The sequence below is a fragment of the Salmo salar genome, chromosome ssa25 (assembly GCF_905237065.1).
Source record: "Salmo salar chromosome ssa25, Ssal_v3.1, whole genome shotgun sequence".
Classification (NCBI taxonomy): domain Eukaryota; kingdom Metazoa; phylum Chordata; class Actinopteri; order Salmoniformes; family Salmonidae; genus Salmo; species Salmo salar.
The window spans coordinates 44,298,767-44,326,362 of NC_059466.1; the positions used below are offsets into that span (position 1 = coordinate 44,298,767).

Sequence of the window (27,596 nt, forward strand, 5' to 3'; positions counted from 1 at the left end):
CACTACAGTATAGTACAGTACACCACAGTACACTACACTACAGTACACTACAGTACATACCACTACACTACACTACACTACAGTACATAACACTACACTACAGTACACTACAGTATAGTACAGTTCACTACAGTACACTACAGTACAGAACAGTACACTACAGTACACTACAGTACAGCACTCTACAGTACATTACACTACACTACAATACATAACACTACACTACAGTACACTAAAGTACAGAACAGTACACTACATTACACTACAGTACAGCACTCTACAGTACATTACACTACAGCGACACCACAGTCAAAGAGATTTTACCTGTAGTCCTCCTCAGAAATCCTGAACTGGCAAAAGATTGATGATGCTGATAACACTGTTCCATGGCATCTCCACAGCTACGTCACCCTGGCATCTCCACATCTACGTTACCCTGGCATCTCCACAGCTACGTCACCCTGGCATCTCCACAGCTACTACACCCTGGCATCTCCACAGCTACATCACCCTGGCATCTCCACAGCTACATCACCCTGGCATCTCCACAGCTACATCACCCTGGCATCTCCACAGCTACGTCACCCTGGCATCTCCACAGCTACTACACCCTGGCATCTCCACAGCTACATCACCCTGGCATCTCCACAGCTACGTCACCCTGGCATCTCCACAGCTACGTTACCCTGGCATCTCCACAGCTACATCACCCTGGCATCTCCACAGCTACATCACCCTGGCATCTCCACAGCTACATCACCCTGGCATCTCCACAGCTACGTTACCCTGGCATCTCCACAGCTACGTCACCCTGGCATCTCCACAGCGACTCCACCCTGGCATCTCCACAGCTACGTCACTCTGGCATCTCCACAGCTACATCACCCTGGCATCTCCACAGCTACATCACCCTGGCATCTCCACAGCTACATCACCCTGGCATCTCCACAGCTACGTCACCCTGGCATCTCCACAGCTACTACACTCTGGCATCTCCACAGCTACATCACGCTGGCATCTCCACAGCTACATCACCCTGGCATCTCCACAGCTACATCACCCTGGCATCTCCACAGCTATGTCACCCTGGCATCTCCACAGCTACATCACCCTGGCATCTCCACAGCTACATCACCCTGGCATCTCCACAGCTACGTCACTCTGGCATCTCCACAGCTACGTCACCCTGGCATCTCCACAGCTACGTCACCCTGGCATCTCCACAGCTACTACACCCTGGCATTTCCACAGCTACATCACCCTGGCATCTCCACAGCTACTACACTCTGGCATCTCCACAGCTACATCACCCTGGCATCTCCACAGCTACATCACCCTGGCATCTCCACAGCTACGTCACCCTGGCATTTCCACACCTACATCACCCTGGCATCTCCACAGCTACGTCACCCTGGCATCTCCACAGCTACATCACCCTGGCATCTCCACAGCTACGTCACCCTGGCATCTCCACAGCTACGTTACCCTGGCATCTCCACAGCTACGTTACCCTGGCATCTCCACAGCTACGTTACCCTGGCATCTCCACAGCTACGTCACCCTGGCATCTCCACAGCTACCTGCAGTCTCATAGAGATTTAAGTAAGTCCCTTTGCGGGTGAATTTTTCAGGAGCCGGAAAACAATTAGGCTTTACTTCTCTGCTCCGAAAGCAAGCTACAGTAAGGAGGCTGGAGCGTGTCTGTGAGTGTGTGTTTGTCTGTGAGTGTGTGTGTGTGTGAGAGAGAGAGTGTGTGCGGGCAAGGCAAGTGTCTGTGTGTGTATGTGTGCGTGTGTGTGAGAGAGAGAGTGTGTGCGACATGGCATGTGTCTGTGTGAGAGAGAGAGAGTGTGTGCGGGCAGGGCATGTGTCTGTGTGTGTGGGTGTGTGTGTGCGTGTGTGAGAGAGTGTGTCTGTGTGTGAGAGAGAGAGTGTGTGCGGGAAGGGCAGGGCATGTGTCTGTGCGCAGAAATAGAAGGAAATGGAGAATCAGTATTCTGAAGGATGGAGGGAGAGAGAGAGAGAGAGAGAGAGAGAGAGTGGAGGCACTAGCAATGACGTGGCTAGAATAATCACAGGTTACCAAAGCCTCCAAAACATCTGGGACTGAGAGAGAGCCTCTCTCCTTTTTCCCTCTCCTATTCTCTCCTCTTTTCCTCTCCTATTCTCTCCTCCTCTCCTCTCCTCTTTTCCTCTCCTCTTTTCCTCTCCTCTCCTCTTTTTCTCTCCTCTTTTCCTCTCCTTTCCTCTTTTCATCTCCTCTCCTCCTCTCCACTTTTCCTTTTCCCTTTTCCTCTCCTCTTTTCCTCTCCTCTGCTATTTTCCTCTCCTCTCCTCTCCCTTTTCCACTCCACTCATCTCCTCTCGTCTCCTCTCGTCTCCTCCCCTCCCCTCTCAGCTCACTTACTTGATGTAGAAGTCTCGCCCATCTCTATTGGTGGCCATGTCCCATCCATTGGGGGGTCCATGTGCACTGCTGCAGGTGCCAGGTGGCAGCCAGCCTGATGACTTGGTCCTATGGCTGTAGAGGAAGAGGAGGTCAGCCATATCATACTTACAGTAATGTCATCGCCTTGCCCCTCCCAAATTTTGTAGCTCTGCTTTGACATGATTGGTTGACTGTAGGTAGGTGTGGGAGTTCATGTATAAAACACAAACTCACTTCCTTGACAACAGCTCTGCTCTGTTCCGCGAAGCGCAAGTATGAAGGCCTTGACTTCTGTGGAGGCCGCATCGCAGTAAATGCTGTACGGCCACTGCAGATGTCGGATTGACCATGCAGAGCCTTTTAGAGTAATGACAAATTCCTGTACGGCGAGTCAATATTCACGTAATAATAAAGAATTCCCCTCAACTACGCCCACAAATTGGGAAAAAATTATTTCCAATTGACCCCGTTATGGTCGGTAGCTAGCTAGCACTCACATGGCTGCAAGCAGTCATGAAGAAGGGCGTGAGGGAAGCCCTACATTACGTTTTTCTTACGTTACGTTTACGTTACTCTTTAGACATGTTGTACTTTTCTTAAATGTAGTTTTATAATTGCAGTCAACAAGAAAATTGCGTTTGAAAAGGGTGATGTTTTTTTGCTGTGAGCCAATGGAGTAACAACAGGTTGCTTTCCCACAGGCGGGCTGAGCCTCGACGTTCTTTCTAATACCGACTGGGAGTGTAGGCTTGCATCTTAAATGGTACCCTATTCCCCCATACTCTCTTAGAAAAAAAGGGTTCCAAAAAGGGTTATTCGGCTGGCCCCATAGGGCATAGGTAGAACCCTTCCTGGTTTCATGTACAACCCTCTGTTGAAAGGGTTCCACACTTGAACCAAAGTGGGTAGTTCCCTTCTAGATTCTAGAGAGCACCTTTTTTTCCCAATAGTGTATAGTGTACAAATTGACAGAAAATTCAAATTTGTGCAGATAGATAAACTGCATTAGAATAGCACATAGTAGGTCTATTCTTCATATATACTGAACAAAAATATAAACGCAACATGCAACAATTTTTAAAAGATTTTACTGAGTTACATATAAGGAAATCAGTGGGTGGGCATAGGCCCACCCACTAGGGAACCAGGCCCAGCAAATCAGAATGAGTTTTTCTACACAAAATGGTTTTATTACAGACAGAAATACTCCTCAGTTTCATCAGCTGTTCAGGTGGCTGGTCTCAGACGATCCCACAGGTGAAGAAGCCGGATGTGGAGGTCCTGGGCTGGTGTGGTTACACTTGGTGTGGGGTTGTAAGGCTGGGTGGACGTACTGCCAAATTCTCTAAAACAATGTTGGAGGTGGCTTATAGTAGAGAAAATAATATAAAATTATCTGGCAACAGCTCTGGTGGACATTACTGCAGTCAGAATACCAATTGCAAGCTCCTTCAAAACTTGAGACATTTGTGGAATTGTGCTGTGACAAAACTGCACATTTTAGAGTGGTCTTTTTATTGTCTCCAGCACAAGGTGCACCTGTGTAATAATCATGCTGTTTAATCAGTTTCTTGATATGCCACACCTGACAGGTGGATAGATTATTTTGGCAAAGGAGAAATGCTCACTAAAAGGGATGTAAACAAGTTTGTGCACAAAATTTGAGAGAAATAAGCTTTTTGTGCATACGGAACATTTCTGGGATCTTTTATTTCAGCTCATGAAACATGGGACCAACACTTTATATGTTGGGTTTATATTTTTGTTCAGTATACAATCCTAGCAGTCTGTCAAATTAAATCTTATCACATCTAACTCCATTTTACACGGCATGAGTCATCACGGCATAGTCTGAGGCAGTCCATCTCGAGTGACTACATGTCCCAGTAGGGCTGGCATATGGCCAAAATCTCATATCACGATATAGGTCATTTCATATCCCAGTAACGATACATATCACGATATAGCACATTTTCTGTAAATTCAATTGATAAATAGTTTATATAAAATGACCACATGTAAAGACCTATTTGTTATTACATTTTGAATTATACTCAACAAATAAAAAAGGTACTTACTCATATTTCATTATTTATTTTACTTAGAACCTGTGCAAATTTTCAATTAAGCATGTAACAAAATATAAAATATGAATGTGTAAAATCTAAAAAGGTAAATAGAAAACACTTAAACTATAGTTGCAAAAAAAAAAATATATATATATATATATACTGCTCAAAAAAATAAAGGGAACACTAAAATTACACATCCTAGATCTGAATGAATGAAATAATCTTATTAAATACTTTTTTCTTTACATAGTTGAATGTGCTGACAACAAAATCACACAAAAATAATCAATGGAAATCCAATTTATCAACCCATGGAGGTCTGGATTTGGAGTCACACTCAAAATTAAAGTGGAAAACCACACTACAGGCTGATCCAACTTTGATGTAATGTCCTTAAAACAAGTCAAAATTAGGCTCAGTAGTGTGTGTGGACTCCACGTGCCTGTATGATATCCCTACAACGCCTGGGCATGCTCCTGACGAGGTGGCGGATGGTCTCCTGAGGGATCTCCTCCCAGACCTGGACTAAAGCATCCGCCAACTCCTGGACAGTCTGTGGTGCAACGTGGCGTTGGTGGATGGAGCGAGACATGATGTCCCAGATGTGCTCAATTGGATTCAGGTCTGGGGAACGGGCGGGCCAGTCCATAGCATCAATGCCTTCCTCTTGCAGGAACTGCTGACACACTCCAGCCACATGAGGTCTAGCATTGTCTTGCATTAGGAGGAACCCAGGGCCAACCGCACCAGCATATGGTCTCACAAGGGGTCTGAGGATCTCATCTCGGTACCTATTGGCAGTCAGGCTACCTCTGGCGAGCACATGGAGGGCTGTGCGGCCCCCCAAAGAAATGCCACCCCACACCATGACTGATCCACCGCCAAACCGGTCATGCTGGAGGATGTTGCAGGCAGCAGAACGTTCTCCACGGCGTCTCCAGACTCTGTCACGTCTGTCACGCGCTCAGTGTGAACCTGCTTTCATCTGTGAAGAGCACAGGGCGCCAGTGGCGAATTTGCCAATCTTGGTGTTCTCTGGCAAATGCCAAACGTCCTGCACGGTGTTGGGCTGTAAACGCAACCCCCACCTGTGGACGTCGGGCCCTCATACCACCCTCATGGAGTCTGTTTCTGACCATTTGAGCAGACACATACACATTTGTGGCCTGCTGGAGGTCATTTTGCAGGGCTCTGGCAGTGCTTCTCCTGCTCCTCCTTACACAAAGGTGGAGGTAGCGGTCCTGCTGCTGGGTTGTTGGCCTCCTCCACGTCTCCTGATGTACTGGCCTGTCTCCTGGTAGCGCCTCCATGCTCTGGACACTACGCTGACAGACACAGCAAACCTTCTTGCCACAGCTCGCATTGATGTGCCATCCTGGATGAGCTGCACTACCTGAGCCACTTGTGTGGGTTGTAGACTCCATCTCATGCTACCACTAGAGTGAAAGCACCGCCAGCATTCAAAAGTGACCAAAACATCAGCCAAGAAGCATAGGAACTGAGAAGTGGTCTTTGGTCACGACCTGCAGAACCACTCCTTTATTGGGGGTGTCTTGCTAATTGCCTATAATTTCAACCTGTTGTCTATACCATTTGCACAACAGAAGGTGAAATCTATTGTCAATCAGTGTTGCTTCCTAAGTGGACAGTTTGATTTCACAGAAGTGTGATTGACTTGGAGTTACATTGTGTTGTTTAAGTGTTCCCTTTATTTTTTGGAGCAGTATATATATATATTATTTTGGGGGGCTTGCCTATTTTGCATGTTATTTTGGCATTAATACGTGTCACATCATTTTGCATTTGGTACCTTGGGTCGAGTGTTAGCACCAACTCACGAAACCCCATTTCTCGACCGTGTAAAACGGGGCCATGTCTTTACAGATGTAAGTTGTAATGGCAGCTGTTATCTCCTTCAATCGTTGTCATTCTTTGCCATATGGTGTGTCGTGGGCAAAAGCCTCTTGCAATGTCTGAGTCGGGGGTTGTTTTGAGCACTCGACTACTTTTTGGGGTCTCATCCGTAGACTCTCTGCGTATTGTTCCACATGATTCTTGCGTAGGTGGTAAAAGAGGTTAGTGATGTTTGAGCCTGTTGTCGGGACCGGCCTGCGGCATATTTTGCAATGGACGGTTTTCTGGTCCGTGTCAGACTTTTCATACCCAAACCACGTCCATGCGACCGAAGTAGCTTCTCTTTTAGGTACGGTCTCCGTGCTCTGTGTCACGTCCACTCCCTTCCATGTTCGTTAGTGTTGCTAATTTCCTTCCACACGTGAACGCAAAGCGTCATCCAATTGACGAAAAACATTGCCGTAAAGAGTGTGATTTGCGATACAACGAAATAAACGGTAGAGCACGACATGAAACAGTCCCCTCATTTTGTCCCGCAACCAAACAACGATGTCCTGCATTCTAGCAACAATTTAAAACACCACTAATTTACAAAAAAAGGTTGATTTGTCAAATTTTTCAGTCAGACATTCCCACCTGTCTCTTTTGCAGTCACGTTGTGCTTATGACAACATTTATATCATAAACATCTCCAATGGTTGTTGAGATCTGATATTCTGCGCAGCACAAGACGAGACATAGGCCAATGTCACAACTTGTGAGGTTCTCCATGCTCATTAGTTACTCATTAAAAACATGTCTGCTACTTCTCTCAATCCCAAATTAGGCAAAATAGTAGGTTAGGTGCGCTTCAATTAGCTGTGCAGCGGAAGGGGGAGGGGGATGTTGCAGCAGGTGCTACAATGTCCCACAAAATCATCCCGTGGTCCCGAATTTGGGTAGTTTAAATGAGGCCATCCTAGATCCATCCCAGCTATGGTTGCAAGGCTACCGGTAATTTAGAAAGTTACCGCAATTTATCATAACTTTGGCAATTTATACACTCTTAGAACAAAAGGTTCCAAAAGGGGTTTTCAGCTGTCCCCATAGGAGAACCCTTTTTGATTCTAGGTACAACCATTTTTAGTTCTAGGTAGAACCATTTTGGGTTCCATGTTGAGCCCCCTGTGGAAAGGATTCTACATGGAACCCAAAAGGGTTCTACTTGAAAAAAAAAGGGATCTAGATAGAATATTTTTTCTAAAAGTTTACTTGAATAACGTTTTTAAAAAATGTATTCATATACGGTATAGTATTCATTGTTTATAACTGGGTCCGTATTGTCCATTAGGTTCTAGTAGATAGACCATATGGTTCAAGAGAAAATAGCTTAATTAATGAAAAAAACATCTAATCAACAATTGTATTATTTTCTATTTACTCTGCAACTTTTTTCACACCTGCCATCAGCTTGATGGCAAAACATTTACTACAAATAAATAGACATAGTAAAATGCATCTAAGAGTGTATATATATATTTTAATGATATTTAATGCTGAAACCCTCATATTAAACACCAATAGTATTCACTAAGTTGATGGTATATATTTAGTAGAATATTTAACAGATTTGTTATTCTATTTTAAAACCATCTTAAATTATTTCATGTATTTTACATGTTAAAAGGCCACACAGAAGGCCAGAGATAATTAGACACCTGTGATAATCTGAAGAACCCAAAAGGACCACTATATATCTTGTGATAGATTACATAAATGATCAAATCCTTGAAATATAAACAATTCTGGTAGTTTACCGGTAAACTTAGAATGTTTCCTGTAAAATACCCTCAGTTTGCAACCCTAATCCCAACTCATAACAAGTGGATGTCTAGTTTGAATGTCACGGACAATGTTCCTTAACCAGCGTTCAGTCACTGAATGTGAATCACATTAATAATGTAATCGAGACACATAAAAAACATCTCACTCTTGTGCTGTCAGAGGCATGAAATTGGTTTTATTTTGAGATTTCAGGAGATTTATTAGAAAACAGGGAGCCCTAGGGAATTATGTGATAAGGGCAATGGCAGGAATAGTTTATCAGGGAGCAAACAGAAACCCATGTCTTAATTGCCACTTTTTTGGAAATAATGAATAGAAGTACTGAATGAGCCAAGAAGAAACTGTCTTTCCTTTAGAATCTGTCCTGTATTTTGTCTACCAACTGAAGATTATGAAAACCCAACAGTCCAAATCTAAATAGCAAAGTCACCAAAGACTCTAATCCTCACCTTGCCACAACACTTAAATCAAGTCATTAAACAAAACACTTTCTGTGTCTTAATTGTTCAAGTAAAACTATCTCCTCTTGTGTCACATCTAACAGGGTGATGGGAACTCAGAATAGTCCCAGTCGGTATTCACGTAATAATAAGGAATATATTCGCTCTCTCTCTCTCTCTCTCGCTCTCTCTTTTTCTCTCTCTGTGTGGATCTGTGTAATCTGAGGGAAATATGTCTCTCTAATATGTTCATACATTTGTCAGGAGGTTAGGAAGTGCACCTCATTTTGTGGGCAGTGTGCACATAGCCTGTCTTCTCTTGAGAGCCAGGTCTGCCTATGGCAGCCTTTCTCAATACCAACGCTTTCCTTAAATTTGGATCAGTCACTGCCACTGTGTACTCTCTGTTTAGGGCCAAATAGCATTCTAGTTTTCTCTGTTTTTTTGTGAATTCTTTCCAATGTGTCAAGTAATTATCTTTTTGTTTTCTCATGATTTGGTGGAGGGCTAATTGTTTTGCTGTCCTGGGGCTCTGTGGGATCTGTTTGTGTTTGTGAACAGAGCCCCAAGACCAGCTTGCTTAGGGGGCTCTTCTCCAGGTTCATCTCTCTGTAGGTGATGGCTTTGTTAAGGAAGGTTTGGGAATCACTTCCTTTTAAGTGGTTGTAGAATTTAGCGGCTCTTTTCTGGATTTTGATAATTAGCGGGTATCGGCCTAATTCTGCTCTGCATGCATTGTTTGGTGTTTTACGTTGTACACAGAAGATATTTGTTTCAGAATTCTGCATGCAGATTCTCAATTTGGTGTTTGTCCCATTTTGTGAATTCTTGGTTGGTGAGCGGACCCTAGACATCACTCTTTCTATCTTTTGGTCTCTCTCTCTGTCTCCCTCCCTCCCTTTCTTTCTGTTTGTCTCTCCATATTTGAACAATGATGGGTGATGATATGAACACTGTGGCAGTAAGTTATGTCACTTCAAAGGCTTCTTTGCCGTTTAACAGGCCTCTCTTCACATTCATTATTCAAAGCCTTTCTTTCTTTCACTCTTTATTTCTCCCCAGTTACCAACCCGGCTTAATGTCTGTATGTTTTGTGTATTAAATTATAGGGGTGTCTGTTGGAAATAACATCTGTAGCCTACTCTGTAACCTATAGAACAGCATAGCAGTAGGATAGGCTGGGCTCCAAACAGGGCCATGCAATCTGATTTCCTCCAATAAAATGGTTTGTTTGAGAGGTATTAGCGTTTCCACATGCTATGGATTTATTGGAGCCACAGTGCATTAACAGAACACAGCAGGTTCCCCTGGCTGTGTATTCAGGCCATACTTTCTACACAGCTGAGTTAATATGTATGGGACTGCATCCGACCAGAGGTCAAATCAAATCAGTATCAAATCAAACAAGTGAAATGCTTACTTACAAGCCCTTAACCAACAGTGCAGTTCAAGAAGAGTTAAGAAAATATTGACCAAATAAACTAAAGTAAAAAATTATAAAAGTAACACAATAACATAACAATAATGAGATTATATACAGGGGGTACCGGTACCAAGTCAGTGTGCAGGGGTACAGGTTAGAGGTAAGTTGTACATGTAATTGCATTATCTTTTTCGACATTTGTTGTTCGTTAGAATTGTACCGCATACCGTATTATGGTATTTGGTTTATTTAGTAAATACTGTACATTCTTCCTCAGCACTGAGGATTTTGTGGTATGCCTATCCTACAAAAAAACATGTTTTTTTACATTACAACATGAATTGAGGGTATTTAGAGTACTATATACAGTAGGTAGAGAACATTGAACAAGACTATGTCAAAAACCTATTTCTGACAAAAATGCAGATAGAGGCTCTCCAATGGCAGCAATGGCAATCCTCCGGGAGCCTTTGTTATTTATAAATGGAGCGTGATTCTACTCACAGATTCAAAAGATGTGCCTTCAAAATACCATTCTGAATGGACGGAAAGCTGTATAAAATCCATCCTCGATCTTTCTCTCCCGTAATGTCACAGTCATTGATATTTTGATCTTTGATTTCTTTTGTCTTTAGTCCCGGGCTACATGATAACATTGAGCCTGTGTGTTATAGCCAGCAGAGGTGGTGAGGAAGTTCGCTCCAGTGGTTGGACAGTGAAAATGAGCCTAGGTAAACTTGAATAAATGATGACGGTTCTATCCGGGCCCAGGCCGAGCTGATCAGTTCATGACCAGGTTAGCAAAGGAGTCAGAAGAAGTACGTTTCTGGACGTTAGGTTTGTTTCTGATGCTCAACAATGGCGGTGGTTATACATGGACGGGGATCCCTCATCTAATGATATTTCTCTGAGAAACAGAAAGTGGATATACAGTAAGAGGATACTGTATGTATTTTGTTAGTATGGTACTGAACATGTTTCATAATCAACGAATCAGTTATAATACATTATCAATATTTTATAAATACCAACATTACCTTCAATGTTGTAGATTACAACAACAAAAAAACAGAAAGTCCTTAACCCCTCCAAAATAATAAGATCAAGAATTGTAAACCCTCCTCCTCAAGAGTAGCAATTTTCCACCAGCAGTCAGCCTTCAGGAAACATAACAGTTGTTGAGTAATAACCAATAAAACTCCTGGGAGTTGCCATGGCAATGAAGGTCTGTGGACTTCAGGCTCCACATTATAATCCAAGTTGAAACACAAAGATCACGACCTCGCCTACTTTATTAAAGGGATTTAATTTCACATCTGCTACATGTCTATATCTATGTGTGGGAGAGGAGCAGGAAGCAGCATCTTTACCTCTAAAGGTGTCTGATTTCTGTGCATAGCTTATTTTCCAAGTTCAAACCCACATCAGACCCACATCAAAACAACAATCGACGCTAAGGATCCAATGGTCTCTAGACTGTATGCAGTCAGAGGCGCTATCACTTTTCGCTCTTTTCAGCGCATGTGACAAATAATGTTTGATTTGATTACCGGTAGTGCATACAAGGGGCACTATTTCTTTCCAAACTATAATAAATAAATAAATAAATAAATATTTATATATATATATATATATATTACACACATACATGCATATACACACATATATATATATATATATACACACACACATTATATATATATATATATATGATTTTTTTTAAATGTATTATATATATATATATATATATATATATATATGCACTACCGGTAATCAAATCAAACATTGTATGTATGTATGTATGTATGTATGTATGTATGTATGTATGTATGTATGTATGTATGTATGTATGTACGTACTGTATGCTAACAAAATACTAGTGAGATCTCATAGCGGACGCTGGCTAAATGCTAAGAAGTGCAAACAAACATAAACTAAATGCAAGGACTGACAACCCAGCTCATAAAGTTATACAACCATATCAAAAGGCACACTGTATCCAGAAGGGGATTGATTGTCTCTGCTGTCCCGGGGAACAGTGGGTTAACTGCCTTGCTCAGGGGTAGAACGACAGATTTTTACCTTCTCATCTCAGAGATTCAATCCAGCAACCTGGCCCAATGCTCTAACCATTAGGCTACCTCCCAACCCTTAATTGCACTAGTAAATAACCTCTGTTGTCATTGAGTTTGAAACCTTAATTTTGATCTTGCAAGCTAGCCACCAATTATTTTAAATATTTGTTTGTATTCAGGGGAAACACATTGAGACCAGGGTCTCATTCACAAAGGTACCCTGATGATTGTAACACCACAATCAAATACTATATGAAACAGAACTGCAACCAATACAATGTCAAAATAAATAAAAATACAGCACAACACAACATTTAACAAAAACAGTTACATTCCTCAGCTACTAGGTCCTCAATCAATACTTTAAATTGCCAGAGCGACACCAGAACATTCTATTGTAATGTTTTGTAAATTGTTCCAGCAGTGAGGTGCAGAAAAACTGAAAGCTGATTTACCTAATTCGGTGGAGACCCGAGGAACCTCAAGAGTTAACCAACCCTGTGAACGTGTTTGGTAACTCACATTTGTATACTTCAACAACGAAGTTAGGTAGGTCGGAAGCTTGTGTACTAGAGCTTTTTAAAACAGAAAAGGAATAGTGAAGTGATCTACAGGACTTTAATGAGGACCAGCCAAACTACAAATACAGGATGCAGTGATGAGTATTAAAACTGTCACCTGTGATAAAGCGAAGGGCGCTATGGTAGACGGCATCTACCATCTACACCACCACAGACGGATGCTGGCACTAAGACCGCATTCAGTTGGCTGTATAAGGAAATAAACAAACAGGAAACCGCTCACCCAGGAGGCACTCCTAGTGGCAGGGGACTTTAATGCAGGGAAACTTAAATCAGTTTTACCTAATTTCTATCAGCATGTTAAATGCACAACCAGAGGGAAAAGAAATTGAGATCACCTGTACTCCACACACAGAGACTCGTACAAAGCTCTCCCTCACCCTCTATTTGGCAAATCTGACCATAATTCTATCCTCCTGATTCGTGCTTACAAGCAAAAATTAAAGCAGAAAGCACCAGTGACTAGATCAATAAAAAAGTGGTCAGATGAAGCAGATGCTAAGCTACAGGACTGTCTGAAGAGGAGGCGAAGAAAGAAGGGTTGGAGAGCGGGCTGCCTTCTGAGAATTCGTAGGCGATCGAATAAACCCCCACTTCTCTCAATTCTGCTAGCAAACGTGCAATCTTTGGACAATAAAATCGACGAATTACGTGGAAGATTAAACTACCAACGGGACATTAAAAACTCTCACATCTTATGCTTCACGGAGTCGTGGCTGAACGACGACAATATCAACATACAGCTGGCAGGTTATACAATGTACCGGCAGGATAGAACAGCGGCATCAGGTAAGACAAGGGGCGGCAGACTATGTCTTTTTGTAAATAACAGCTGGTGCACTATATCTAAGGGAGTCTCGAGCTATTGCTCGCCTGAGGTAGAGTATATCATGATAAGCTGTAGACCACACTACCTACCGAGAGAGTTCTCATCTGTATTCTTCTTAGCTGTTTACATACCACCTCAGTCAGAGGTTGGCACTAAGATAACATTGCATAAGCTCTATATTCCGCCAAAAGCAAACTAGAAAACGTTCACCCAGAGGCGACACTCCTAGTAGCAGGGGACTTTAATGCAGGAAAACTTAAATCAGTTTTAACAAATTTCTATCAGCATGGTAAATGTGCAACCAGAGGGAAAATAACTCTGGACCACCTGTACTCCACACACAGAGACTCGTACAAAGCTCTCCCTCACCCTCCATTTGGCAAATCTGCCCATAATTCTATCCTCCTGGTTTCTGGAAGCACAAGTGACTCGGTCTATAAAAGAGTGGTCAGATGAAGCAGATGCTAAACTACAGGACTGCTTTGCTAGCACAGACTGGAATATGTTCCGGGATTCTTCCGATGGCATTGAGGAGTACACCACATCAGTCACTGGCTTTATCAATAAGTGCATCGACGACGTCGTCACCACAGTGACTCTACGTACATACCCCAACCAGAAGCCATGGATTACAGGCAACATTCACACTGAGCTGAAGGGTACAGCTGCCGCTTTCAAGGTGCGGGACTCTAACCCGGAAGATTATAAGAAATCCTGCTATGCCCTCCGATGAACCATCAGACAGGCGAAGCGCCAATACAGGACTAAGACTGAATCCTACTACACCGGCTCCGATGTGTCAGGGCCTGCAAACTATTACCTACTACAAAGGGAAGCACAGCTGCGAGCTGCCCAGTGACACGAGCCTACCAGACGAGCTAAATGACTTCTGTGCTCGCTTCGAGGCAAGCAACACGGAAGCATGCATGAGAGCATCAACTGTTCCAGACAACTGTGTGTGCACGCTGTCTGTAGCCGATATGAGTAACCTTTAACCTCTCTAGGGGGTGTGGGACGCTACCGTCCTACCTGGCCAACATCCAGTGAAATTGCAGAGCGCCAAATTAAAAAATAGAAATACTCATTATAAAATTCATAAAACATGCAAGTGTTATACATTGGTTTAAAGATTAACTTCTTGTTAATCCAACCACGGTGTCAGATTTCAAAAAGGCTTCACGGCGAAAGCATACCATGCGATTATCTGAGAACAGCGCCCAGCAGACATATCATTACAAACAGTTACCAGCCAAGTAGAGGAGTTACACAAGTCAGAAATAGTGATACAATTTATCACTTACCTTTGATGATCTTCATATGGTTGTACTCACAAGACTCCCATTTACTCGATAAATGTACATTTTGTTCAATAAAGTCCCTATTTTTATCCAAAAACCTCTGTTTTGTTCTCGCGTTTTGTTCAGTAATCCACAGGCTCAAAGGCAGTCACAACAGACAGACACAAAATCCAAAAAGTATCAGTAAAGTTCGTAGAAACATGTCAAATGACGTTTATAATCAATCCTCAGGTTGTTTTTAGTCATAATAATCAATAACATTTCAACAGGACAATAGCTTCGTCAATATAAAACGAAAACAAGAAAGGCGTGCTCTCGGCCGCGCGCATGAAAAACCTCTGGGACACTGCAGTGTCCACTCATTTAAAGTGGTCTTACTCCCTCATTTTTCAGAATACAAGCCTGAAACAATTTCTAAAGACTGGTGACATCTAGTGGAAGCCATAGGATGTGCAATTTGAGTCCTAAGTCAATTAATACTGTAATGGCATTCAATAGAAAACTACAAACATAAAAAAATCCCAGTTCCTGGATGGATTTTTCTCAGGTTTTTGCCTGCTATATCAGTTTTGTTATACTCACAGACATTATTTTAACAGTTTTGGAAACTTTAGAGTGTTTTCTATCTAAATCTACCAATTATATGCAAATCCTAGCTTCTGGGCCTGAGTAGCAGGCAGTTTACTTTGGGCACGCTTTTCATCCGGAGGTGAAAAAAGTGCCCCCTACCCTAGTGAGGTTAAACAGGTCAACATTCACAAGGACGCTGGGCCAGACGGATTACCAGGACGTGTGAGTTTGTAATACCAACATGTTTCAAACAGACCACCATAGTCCCCCTGCCCAAGAACACTAAGGTAACCTGCCTAAATGACGACAGACCCGTAGCACTCACGTCAGTAGCCATGAAGTGCTTCGAAAGGCTGGTAATGGCTCACATTAACACCATTATCCCAGAAACCCTAGACCCACTCCAATTTGCATGCCGCCCAAATTGATCCACAGATGATGCCATCTCTATTGCACTTCACACTGCCCTTTCACACCTGGACAAAAGGAACACCTTAATGAGAATGCTATTCATTGACTACAGCTCAGCTTTCAACACCATAGTGCCTTCAAAGCTAATCACTAAGCTAAGGATCCTGGGACTAAACACCTCCCTCTGCAACTGTTTCCTGGACTTCCTGATGGGCCACCCCCAGGTGGTGAGGGTAGGTTGCAATGCAACACAGGTGGTGAGGGTAGGTTGCCACGCTGATCCTCAACACTGGAGCCCCTCAGGGGTGTGTGCTCAGTCCCCTCCTGTACACCCTCTTCACCCACGACTGCATGGCCAGGCATGAATTCAACACCATCGTTAAGTTTGCAGACGACACAACAGTGGTATGCCTGATCACCGACAACGACGTGACAGCCTATAGGGAGAAGGTCAGAGACCTGGCCGTGTGGTGCCAGGAAAACAACCTCTCCCTCAACGTGCTCAAGACAAAGGAGATGATTGTGGACTACAGGAAAAGGAGGACCGAGCACGCCCCCATTCTAATCGATGGGGCTGCAGTGGAGCAGGTTGAGAGCTTCAAGTTCCTTGGTGTCCACATCACCAACAAACTAGAATGGTCCAAACACACCAAGACAGTCGTGAAGAGGGCACGATTAAACCTATTCCCCCTGAGGAGACTGAACAGATTTGGCATGGGTCCTCAGATCCTCAAAAGGTTCTACAGCTGCAACATCGAGAGCATCCTGACTGGTTGCATTACTGCCTGGTACGGCAACTGCTCGGCCTCCGACTGCAAGGCACTACAGAGGGTAATGCGTATGGCCCAGTACATCACTGGGGCTAAGATGCCTGCCATCCAGGACTTCTACACCAGGGGGTGTCAGAGGAAGGCCCTAAAAATTGTTAAAGACCCAGCCACCCCAGTCATAGACTGTTCTCTCTGCTACCGCATGGCAAGCGGTACCAGAGCGCCAAGTCTGGACCAAAATGATTCTCAACAGCTTTTACCCCCAAGCCATAAGACTCCTGAACAGGTAATCAAATGGCCACCCGGACAATTCGCATTGTTTCCCGCCACCCCCTGCCAACCCCTCTTTTATGCTGCTGCTACTTTCTGTATATCATCTATGCATAGTCACTTTAACAATACCTACATGTACATATTACCTCAATTAGACCGACTAACCGGTGCCCCCGCACATTGACTCTGGACCGGTACCACCTGTATATAGCCTCACTACTGTTATTTTACTGTTTTTTATTTATTTCTTGAATTATTTCTTGTTTACCTAATACCAATTTTTTACTTAAAAATTGCGCTGTTGGTTAAGGCTTGTAAGTAAGCATTTCACTGTAAGGTCTACTACACCTGTTGCATTCGGCGCACGTGACAAATAAACTTTGATTTGACATGATCTAAAGGTTTAAGACTGTTTAATGGCTGCTGCATTCAGGTAAATGGTGTCACCATAGTCAAGAACTGGCAGGGAAGTTGACTGTACAATCTGCCCACTTTAAATCTTCACTTTTTAACTGGCTCATCATTATGTTTTTGAAACGTTAAATCCTTGCAAATCCAAATGCCCAGATATTTAAATAGAAAATTAGCTAACCAAATTCCTAGCTTGGGCCTTGAGCTGGAGAAAATGTATTTGGCACTTCTTAGATAGTTATCTTATAAACTCAGGACCCTGTCTTTCAAAGATAATTCGTAAAAATCCAAATAATTTCACAGATCTTCATTGTAAAGAGTTTAAACACTGTTTCTGGTGGTTGTTCAATGAACCATAAACAATTAATGAACATGCATCTGTGGAACGGTCGTTAAGACACTAACAGCTAACAGTAGGAAATTAAGGTCACTGTTATGAAAACTTAGGACACTAAAGAGGCCTTTCTATAGACTGAAAAACACCAAAAGAAAGATGCCCAGGGTCCTTGCTCATCTGTGTGAACGTGCCTTAGGCATGCTGCAAGGAGGCATGAGTACTGCAGATGTGGCCATGGCAATAAATTGCAATGTCCATACTGTGAGAGGCCTAAGACAGCGCTACAGGGAGACAGGACGGACAGCTGATCGTCCTCGCAGTGGCAGACCACGTGTAACAACACCTGCACAGGATCGGTACATCCGAACATCACACCTGCGGGACTGGTAAAGGATGGCAACAACAACTGCCCGAGTTACACCAGGAACGCACTATCCCTCCATCAGTGCTCAGACTGTCCGCAATAGGCTGAGAGGCTGGACTGAGGGCTTGTAGGCCTGTTGTAAGGCAGGTCCTCACCAAACATCACCGGCAACAACGTCGCTTATGGGCACAAACCCACCTTCGCTGGACCAGACAGGACTGGCAAAAAGGGCTCTTCACTGACGAGTCGCAGTTTTGTCTCACCAGGGGTGATGGTCGGATTCTCGTTTATTATCGATGGAATGAGCGTTACACCGAGGACTGTATTCTGGAGTGGGATCGATTTGGAGGTGGAGGGTCCGTCATGGTCTGGGGCGATGTGTCACAGCATCATCGGACTGAGCTTGTTGTCATTGCAGGCAATCTCAACGCTGTGCGTTACAGGGAAGACATCCTCCTCTCTCATGTGGTACCCTTCCTGCAGGCTCATCCAGACACGACCCTCCAGCATGCCAATGCCACCAGCCATACTGCTCGTTCTGTGTGTGATTTCCTGCAAGACAGGAATGTTAGTGTTCTACCATGGCCAGCGAAGAGCCCGGATCTCAATCCCATTGAGCATGTCTGGGACCTGTTGGATCGGAGGGTGAGGGCTAGGGCCATTGGCCCCAGAAATGTCCAGGAACTTGCAGGTGCCTTGGTGGAAGAGTGGGGTAACATCTCATCGCAAGAACTGGCAAATCTGGTGCAGTCCATGAGGAGGAGATGCGCTGCAGTACTTAATGCAGCTCCTGGCCACAACAGATGCTGACTGTTATTTTGAGCCGCCTTTGTTCAGGTACACATTATTCCGTTTCTGTTAGTCACATGTCTGTGGAACTTGTTCGGTTTATGTCTCAGTTGTTGAATCTTGTTATGTTCATACAAATATTTACACATGTTAAGTTTGCTGAAAATAAACGCAGTTGACAGTGAGAGGATGTTTCTTTTTTGTTGCTGAGTTTAGTTATTATACATTGAGCTGGCCAAGTGAATTTCAAGTGTAACTTGATCACCTCTCTTGTGCTGCTCAGCAGTGGACAACATGTCACGAAACTTCTGTTTGCTTCGTGCTATTTGTAAAAAGAAACAGACTCAAATAACATTTTTATTTGGCACATGTGCCGAATACAACAGGTGTAGTAGACCTTACCGTGAAAGGCTTACTTAATGTGAATCAATAGAATTTTTGTGAGATTTTTGGGGGAGAAACGGGGAACAGTGTTGAAAATCATATCGTCAGTAATTGAAAATACCCTTGTATGCGGAATATATGGTATACCGCCCAAGCCTAACACACACACACACACACACACACCAATTTTCTTAAATGCATTGCAAGCATTAAAATCCTCCCTCCAGAAAACACAAGTAATGTTGACCTCTGGGAGCTGTCCTGTCAATCAGTGCTGAAACAGCACACTGAACTGACTGGCAGCAACTGCTGCTGCATGTTATCCCTGCTGTCCACATCAGATTCCAAAGAAAAGAGATGGGCTCTGTTTGAAACACTAGGGTGACAGGGTACACTCTCACGGAAGCATGGGGACTACTCCTGAAACTCCGCCCAGTGCTACACACTAATCTCACTGTAAATTGAACATGTCAGTAGGTTGTGAGGGGGAAGTAATGTACATGTGTTTGGATATCTAATCTGTGGACAAACAGCAGCTGAGATGAGCGTCCCCAGGGAGGAGGAGACCGATAGAGAGCCAGGGGGCATTGATCTGGAGGAGGAGACAGAGAAAGAGAGCCAGGGGGAGTTGATTTGAAGGAGGAGACAGAGAGAGAGAGCCAGGGCGAGTTGATCTGGAGGAGGAGACAGAGAGAGAGAGCCAGGGGGAGTTGACCTGAAAGTTCAGATTCCCTAGCTGCATCCTAAATGGCACTGTATTTGAGACACGGTGTAAAAGTAATGTATCCCCTCTGTTTGACCCTACAGATGGCCATTGACAGTAAATACAGATAGTTTCTCTATCTCCATTCAGTCACAAATGCATTTCACTGAAACCAATGAAAACCTTGTCTCATTTCAAGCTTAAAGTATGAACGCTACACTTGAATGCTTGACATGCAGCCGAAATGTATAACCACTTTCTGTCGTGGTGAGCATAAGGTCCGTTTTGTGTGCCAAACAAGGCTACATCTCTCACAGTTCTGTTTGGCATCTTTAATGGTAACAAAATGGTGTAAACTACCTACATCACACGTGATCAGCAGGGGGAGAGAATAATTAACACAGCAAATGAAGCCAAATCTAGACACAAGAGTGGTATGTATATTTCACAGTTGTCTTTCACACAGTAAGGAAGGGCGGTGTTGGTATCTAGCGCTTTGCGTTTGGATTCTGCCCCTGGGCAACACCATCTATTACATATTTTAACATTATTTCAAAAGAGCTGAATATTAAATGCCCCTATTTGTCTTTGTAAGTGCTGATATTGTTGCCATGGGCAGTTACTACACTATGGCAGGCAGCTCTCTCTCTCTCTCTCTACCATTTCTTTATAGAACAATTTACTTAGAGCCATATGAAACATACTTTATGTATTTCTGATCACCTCCCAGACTTATAATACCTACTAATGGTCTAGTTACTTTAGACAGAAACTAAAAGTAGGGATGTCGGTTGGGGAGGATGGGTAGGCATAATATGCGACAGTCTAGCAATCCAAAGGTTGCATGTCTGAGTCTTGTCAGGGACAACTGTAGCATTTTAGATAACCCTTATTCTAAACTTAACCCAGTTCACCTAACCTGCTACGTAAATTCACCTAACCTTGGTCGTTTTAGTTCTCTAATCGCCAACGTAAATCCTCCCTATTATTCTCCTTTGTGTTATTACGTAACCTGGTCTCAGATAAAGACGTGCAATACTATACGTCCTCCAGCAGGTATGATAAGTCGAATCATCCAATCTTTAAGCTATTGTACGACTGGGTAAGACTTATGATAATATACGTCTTCTAATCCGTATGACCTGGTACAAACGTAGTTCCGTTCATAATGTAACAAATCATACTAAACAGAGTGTCGTAGATTTACTCTCAGAATAGTACAAATTGCCTCGAGCCTACGTTGTTTACGTGATCTCAAGACTAATGAACCCTTTCCGCCAATATCTTACTTAGTATTATTGTTGTGTGTGTGTGGTTGAAATCCTTCTGGCTCTGAGTCTGAACACTGTCTACCTACAGGAGGTTGGTGGCACCTTAATTGGGGAGGACTGGCACCTGGTAATGGCTGGAACGGAATAGGTGTAAAGGTATCAACAACATCAAACGCATCGGTTTTCAGGTGTTTGATGCCATTCCGTTCACTCTGTTCTAGCCATTATTATGAGCCGTCCTCCAATCAGCAGCCTCCACTGCTGTCTGCCTGTTATTCAGGCCTAGCCAGAACATCATCGAATAGAGATGTTCTTCCTCCTGCAGGCACCAGTTCCTAAAGTGTCGTACTGACTGCCTACCTTGTTTTCTTTCATGCACTAGTTCCAGGAACCCACTGGGCTTTGCACCAATTATATTAGAACATCCCCCATCAAACCAATCAATAACTCTCATTGCACCAGTCACTGTACTATACAACTAATAAAATCCACTATGCCATTGCAACTGGTAGTGGGAAGATGCTACTATATAATTGGACATCAGTTAAACACAGGCAGACAGGCAGGCAGGAAGGCAGGCAGACAGAGTTTCTAGATGGTAATGCATAAAAGACACCACAAACACACATCTCCCCCGCCGTTTTATTGACGAGGGACATAGATTACGCCTCCAAGACGAGACCTAATAACCCTTAGCATGCACATGCCACCCAAACCACCCATGTCACAACTGGGCTTATGACCTTTATCAAAGTATACAGCATGTTTCACACAAATCATCCATTTTCTTTTATCTACAGTCATGGCCAAAAGTTTTGCAAATGACACAAATATACATTTTTACAAAGTCTGCTGCCTCAGTTTGTATGATGACAATTTGCATATACTCCAGAATGTTATGAAGAGTGATCAGATGAATTGCAATTAATTGCAAAGTCCCTCTTTGCCATGCAAATGAACTGAATCCCCCTCAAAAAATTCCACTGCATTTCAGCCCTGCCACAAAAGGACCATCTGACATCATGTCAGTGATTCTCTCGTTAACACAGGTGTGAGTGTTGACAAGGACAAGGCTGGAGATCACTCTGTCATGCTGATTGAGTTCGAATAACAGACTGGAAGCTTCAAAAGGAGGGTGGTGCTTGGAATCATTGTTCTTCCTCTGTCAATCATGGTTACCTGCAAGGAAACACGTGCCGTCATCATTGCTTTGCACAAAAAGGGCTTCACAGGCAAGGATATTGCTGCCAGTAAGATTGCACATTAATCAACCATTTATCAGATCATCACGACCTTCAAGGAGAGCGGTTCAATTGTTGTGAAGAAGGCTTCAGGGCGCCCAAGAAAGTCCAGCAAGCACCAGGACCATCTCCTAACGTTGATTCAGCTGCGGGATCGGGGCACCACCAGTACAAAGCTTGCTCAGGAATGGCAGCAGGCAGGTGTGAGTGCATCTGGACGCACAGTAAGGTGAATACTTTTGGAGGATGGCCTGGTGTCAAGAAGGGCAGCAAAGAAGCCACTTCTCTCCAGGAAAAACATCAGGGACAGACTGATATTCTGCAAAAGGTACAGGGATTGGACTGCTGAGGACTGGGGTAAAGTCATTTTCTCTGACGTATACCCTTTCCGATTGTTTGGGGCATCCGGAAAAAAGCTTGTCCGGAGAAGACAAGGTGAGCGCTACCATCAGTCCTGTGTCATGCCAACAGTAAAGCATCCTGAGACCATTCATGTGGTGGGGTTGCTTCTCAGCCAAGGGAGTGGGCTCACTCACAATTTTGCCTAAGAACACAGACATGAATAAAAAATAGTACCAACACATCCTCCGAGAGCAACTTCTCCCAAACATCCAGGAACAGTTTGGTGATGAAAAATGCCCTTTCCATGGCTCGGGGAACAAAACATCGTTATTTTGGGTCCATGGCCAGGAAACTCCCCAGACCTTAATCCCATTGAGAACTTGTGGTCAATCCTCAAGAGGCAGGTGGACAAACAAAAACCAACAAATTCTGACAAACTCCAAGCATTGATTATGCAAGAATGGGATGCCATCAGTCAGGATGTGGCCCAGAAGTTAATTGACAGCATGCCAGGGCGGATTGCAGAGGTCTTGAAAAAGAAGGGTCAACACTGCAAATATTGACTGCATCAACTTCATGTAATTGTCAATAAAAACCTTTGACACTTATGAAATGCTTGTAGTTATACTTCAGTATTGCATAGTAACATCTGACAAAAATATCTGAAGACACTGAAGCAGCAATCTTTGTGGAAATTAATATTTGTGTCATTCTCAAAACTTTTGGCCACGACTGTACAGTACCAGTCAAAAGTTTGGACACCTACTCAGTTTTTCTTTATTTTTACTATTTTCTACATTGTAGAATAATAATGAAGACATCAAAACTATGAAATAACACATATGGAATCATGTAGTAACAAAAAAAGTGTTAAACAAATCAAAATATATTTTATATTCAGGATTCTTCAAAGTTGCCACCCTTTGCGTCCGAGGGATGTGTTCGCTTTGGGGACCTGTAACAGAATATCACTGGCAGAACGGGTGTTGTATGTGGAGAATGAGGTCTGCATTAGATATCTCAGATAGGGGGGAGTGAGGCCTAAGAGGGTTTTATAAATAAGCATCAACCAATGGGTCTTGCGACTGGTATACAGAGATGACCAGTTTACAGAGGAGTATAGAGTGCTTTGATGTGTCCTATAAGGAGCATTGGTGGCAAATCTGATGGCCGAATGGTAAAGAACATCTAGCCGCTTGAGAGCACCCTTACCTGCCGATCTATAAATTGTGTCTCCGTAATCTAGCATGGGTAGGATGGTCATCTGAATCAGGGTTAGTTTGGCAGCTGGGGTGAAAGAGGAGCGATTATGATAGTGGAAACCAAGTTTAGATTTAACCTTAGCCTATGTGAGAATGCTCTTCATTGACTACAGCTCAGCGTTCAAGACCATAGTGCCCTTAAATCTCATCAATAAGCTAAGGACCATGGGACTAAACACTTGCCTCTGCAACTGGATCCTGAACTTCCTGACGGGCCGCCCCCAGGTGGTAAGGGTAGGTAACAACACATCCACCACGCTGATCCTCAACACAGGGGCCCCTCAGGGGTTTGTGCTCAGTCTTCTCCTGTACTACCTGTTCAATTATGACTGCCCGGCCAGGCACGACTCCAACACCATCATTAAGTTTGCCGACAACACAACAGTGGTAGGCCTGATCACCAACAACAACGAGACAGCCTATAGGGAGGAGGTCAGAGACCTGGCCGTGTGGTGCCAGGACAACAACCTCTCCCTCAACGTGCTCAAGACAAAGGAGATGATTGTGGACTACTGTCACGTCCTGACCAGTAAAGGGGTTATTTGTTCTTATAGTTTGGTCAGGACATGGCAGGGGTTATTTGTATTATGTGGTTCAGGGTGTGTTTGTGTATGTGTTCATGTAGAGGGGGTATTTGGTTTATATGGTTCGGGGTGGTTGTGTATGTAGAGGGGTATTTGATTTATTAGTCCAGGGTTTTGGTTATTGTTCTATGTTAGTTTATTTCTATGTTCAGTCTAGTCGTTTGTATTTCTATGTTTAGATAATTGGTGTTGGGGCCTTCAGTTGGAGGCAGCTGTCTATCGTTGCCTCTGATTGAAGGTCCTATAAATAGGAATGTGTTTGTCATGGGATTTTGTGGGAGATTGTTTCTTGTTTAGCTGTGTGCCTGACGAGACTGTCCAGTTCGTTGATTTTTTTGTACGTTGTTTGTGTTTCCTTCTTCACTAAATAAAAAGAAGATGATACATTTTCCCGCTGCGTTTTGGTCTACACCCTACGACACCCGTGACAACTACAGGAAAAAGAGGACTGAGCACGGCCCCATTCTCATCGACGGGGCTGCAGTGGAGCAAGTTGAGAGCTTCAAGTTCCTTGTTGTCCACATCACCAACAAACTAACACGGTCCAAGCACACCAAGACAGTCGTGAAGAGGGCACGACAAAACCTACTCAGGAGACTGAAAAGATTTGGCATGTACCATTGAGAGCATCCTGACTGGTTAAATCACCGCCTGGTATGGCAACTGCTCGGCCTCTGACCGCAAGGCGCTACAAAGGGTAGTGCGAACGGCCCAGTACATCACTGGGGCCAAGCTTCCATGGCTGCTCCTGTACTAACTAGACCTAATGTCAGACTGATGGAGCTTCCATGGCTGCTCCTGTACTAACTAGACATAATGTCAGACTGATGGAGCTTCCATGGCTGCTCCTGTACAAACTAGACATAATGTCAGACTGATGGAGCTTCCATGGCTGCTCCTGTACTAACTAGACCTACTGTCAGACTGATGAAGCTTCCATGGCTGCTCCTGTACTAACTAGACCTAATGTCAGACTGATGGAGCTTCCATGGCTGCTCGTGTACTAACTAGACATAATGTCAGACTGATGGAGCTTCCATGGCTGCTCCTGTACTAACTAGACCTACTGTCAGACTAGCTTCCATGGCTGCTCCTGTACTAACTAGACCTACTGTCAGACTGATGGAGCTTCCATGGCTGCTCCTGTACTAACTAGACCTACTGTCAGACTGATGGAGCTTCCATGGCTGCTCCTGTACTAACTAGACCTACTGTCAGACTGATGGAGCTTCCATGGCTGCTCCTGTACTAACTAGACCTACTGTCAGACTGATGGAGCTTCCATGGCTGCTCCTGTACTAACTAGACCTAATGTCAGACTGATGGAGCTTCCATGGCTGCTCCTGTACTAACTAGACCTAATGTCAGACTGATGGAGCTTCCATGGCTGCTCCTGTACTAACTAGACCTACTGTCAGACTGATGGAGCTTCCATGGCTGCTCCTGTACTAACTAGACCTACTGTCAGACTGATGGAGCTTCCATGGCTGCTCCTGTACTAACTAGACCTACTGTCAGACTGATGGAGCTTCCATGGCTGCTCCTGTACTAACTAGACCTACTGTCAGACTGATGGAGCTTCCATGGCTGCTCCTGTACTAACTAGACCTACTGTCAGACTGATGGAGCTTCCATGGCTGCTCCTGTACTAACTAGACCTAATGTCAGACTGATGGAGCTTCCATGGCTGCTCCTGTACTAACTAGACCTACTGTCAGACTGATGGAGCTTCCATGGCTGCTCCTGTACTAACTAGACATAATGTCAGACTGATGGAGCTTCCATGGCTGCTCCTGTACTAACTAGACCTAATGTCAGACTGATGGAGCTTCCATGGCTGCTCCTGTACTAACTAGACCTACTGTCAGACTGATGGAGCTTCCATGGCTGCTCCTGTACTAACTAGACCTACTGTCAGAGCTTCCATGGCTGCTCCTGTACTAACTAGACCTACTGTCAGACTGATGGAGCTTCCATGGCTGCTCCTGTACTAACTAGACCTACTGTCAGAGCTTCCATGGCTGCTCCTGTACTAACTAGACCTACTGTCAGACTGATGGAGCTTCCATGGCTGCTCCTGTACTAACTAGACCTACTGTCAGAGCTTCCATGGCTGCTCCTGTACTAACTAGACCTACTGTCAGACTGATGGAGCTTCCATGGCTGCTCCTGTACTAACTAGACCTACTGTCAGACTGATGGAGCTTCCATGGCTGCTCCTGTACTAACTAGACCTACTGTCAGACTGATGGAGCTTCCATGGCTGCTCCTGTACTAACTAGACCTACTGTCAGACTGATGGAGCTTCCATGGCTGCTCCTGTACTAACTAGACCTACTGTCAGACTGATAGCTTCCATGGCTGCTCCTGTACTAACTAGACCTACTGTCAGACTGATGGAGCTTCCATGGCTGCTCCTGTACTAACTAGACCTACTGTCAGACTGATGGAGCTTCCATGGCTGCTCCTGTACTAACTAGACCTACTGTCAGACTGATGGAGCTTCCATGGCTGCTCCTGTACTAACTAGACCTACTGTCAGACTGATGGAGCTTCCATGGCTGCTCCTGTACTAACTAGACCTACTGTCAGACTGATGGAGCTTCCATGGCTGCTCCTGTACTAACTAGACATAATGTCAGACTGATGGAGCTTCCATGGCTGCTCCTGTACTAACTAGACATAATGTCAGACTGATGGAGCTTCCATGGCTGCTCCTGTACTAACTAGACCTAATGTCAGACTGATGGAGCTTCCATGGCTGCTCCTGTACTAACTAGACCTACTGTCATACTGATGGAGCTTCCATGGCTGCTCCTGTACTCACTAGACCTACTGTCAGACTGATGGAGCTTCCATGGCTGCTCCTGTACTAACTAGACCTACTGTCAGACTATAGCTTCCATGGCTGCTCCTGTACTAACTAGACCTACTGTCAGACTGATGGAGCTTCCATGGCTGCTCCTGTACTAACTAGACCTACTGTCAGACTGATGGAGCTTCCATGGCTGCTCCTGTACTAACTAGACCTACTGTCAGACTGATGGAGCTTCCATGGCT

General features: G+C 44.1%; 1 protein-coding gene across 2 annotated transcripts in view; it reads right to left on the bottom strand.

Moving 5' to 3' along the window:
- Window positions 1-27,596, bottom strand: part of LOC106586811 (FERM and PDZ domain-containing protein 4) — a 77,912-nt gene that overhangs the window by 38,934 nt on the left and 11,382 nt on the right. The window contains exons 1-2 of one of the 2 annotated variants that reach the window (XM_045707624.1): window positions 6,311-6,794; window positions 2,408-2,521 (exon numbers count right to left, since the gene is read on the bottom strand). In XM_045707624.1, coding sequence (XP_045563580.1) covers window positions 2,408-2,521; window positions 6,311-6,348 — 152 coding nt within the window. In that variant the 5' untranslated portion in view covers window positions 6,349-6,794. Of the gene's footprint in view, window positions 1-2,407; window positions 2,522-6,310; window positions 6,795-27,596 lie in introns of those variants that run through there. The other variant, XM_045707623.1, reaches the window with a different exon arrangement.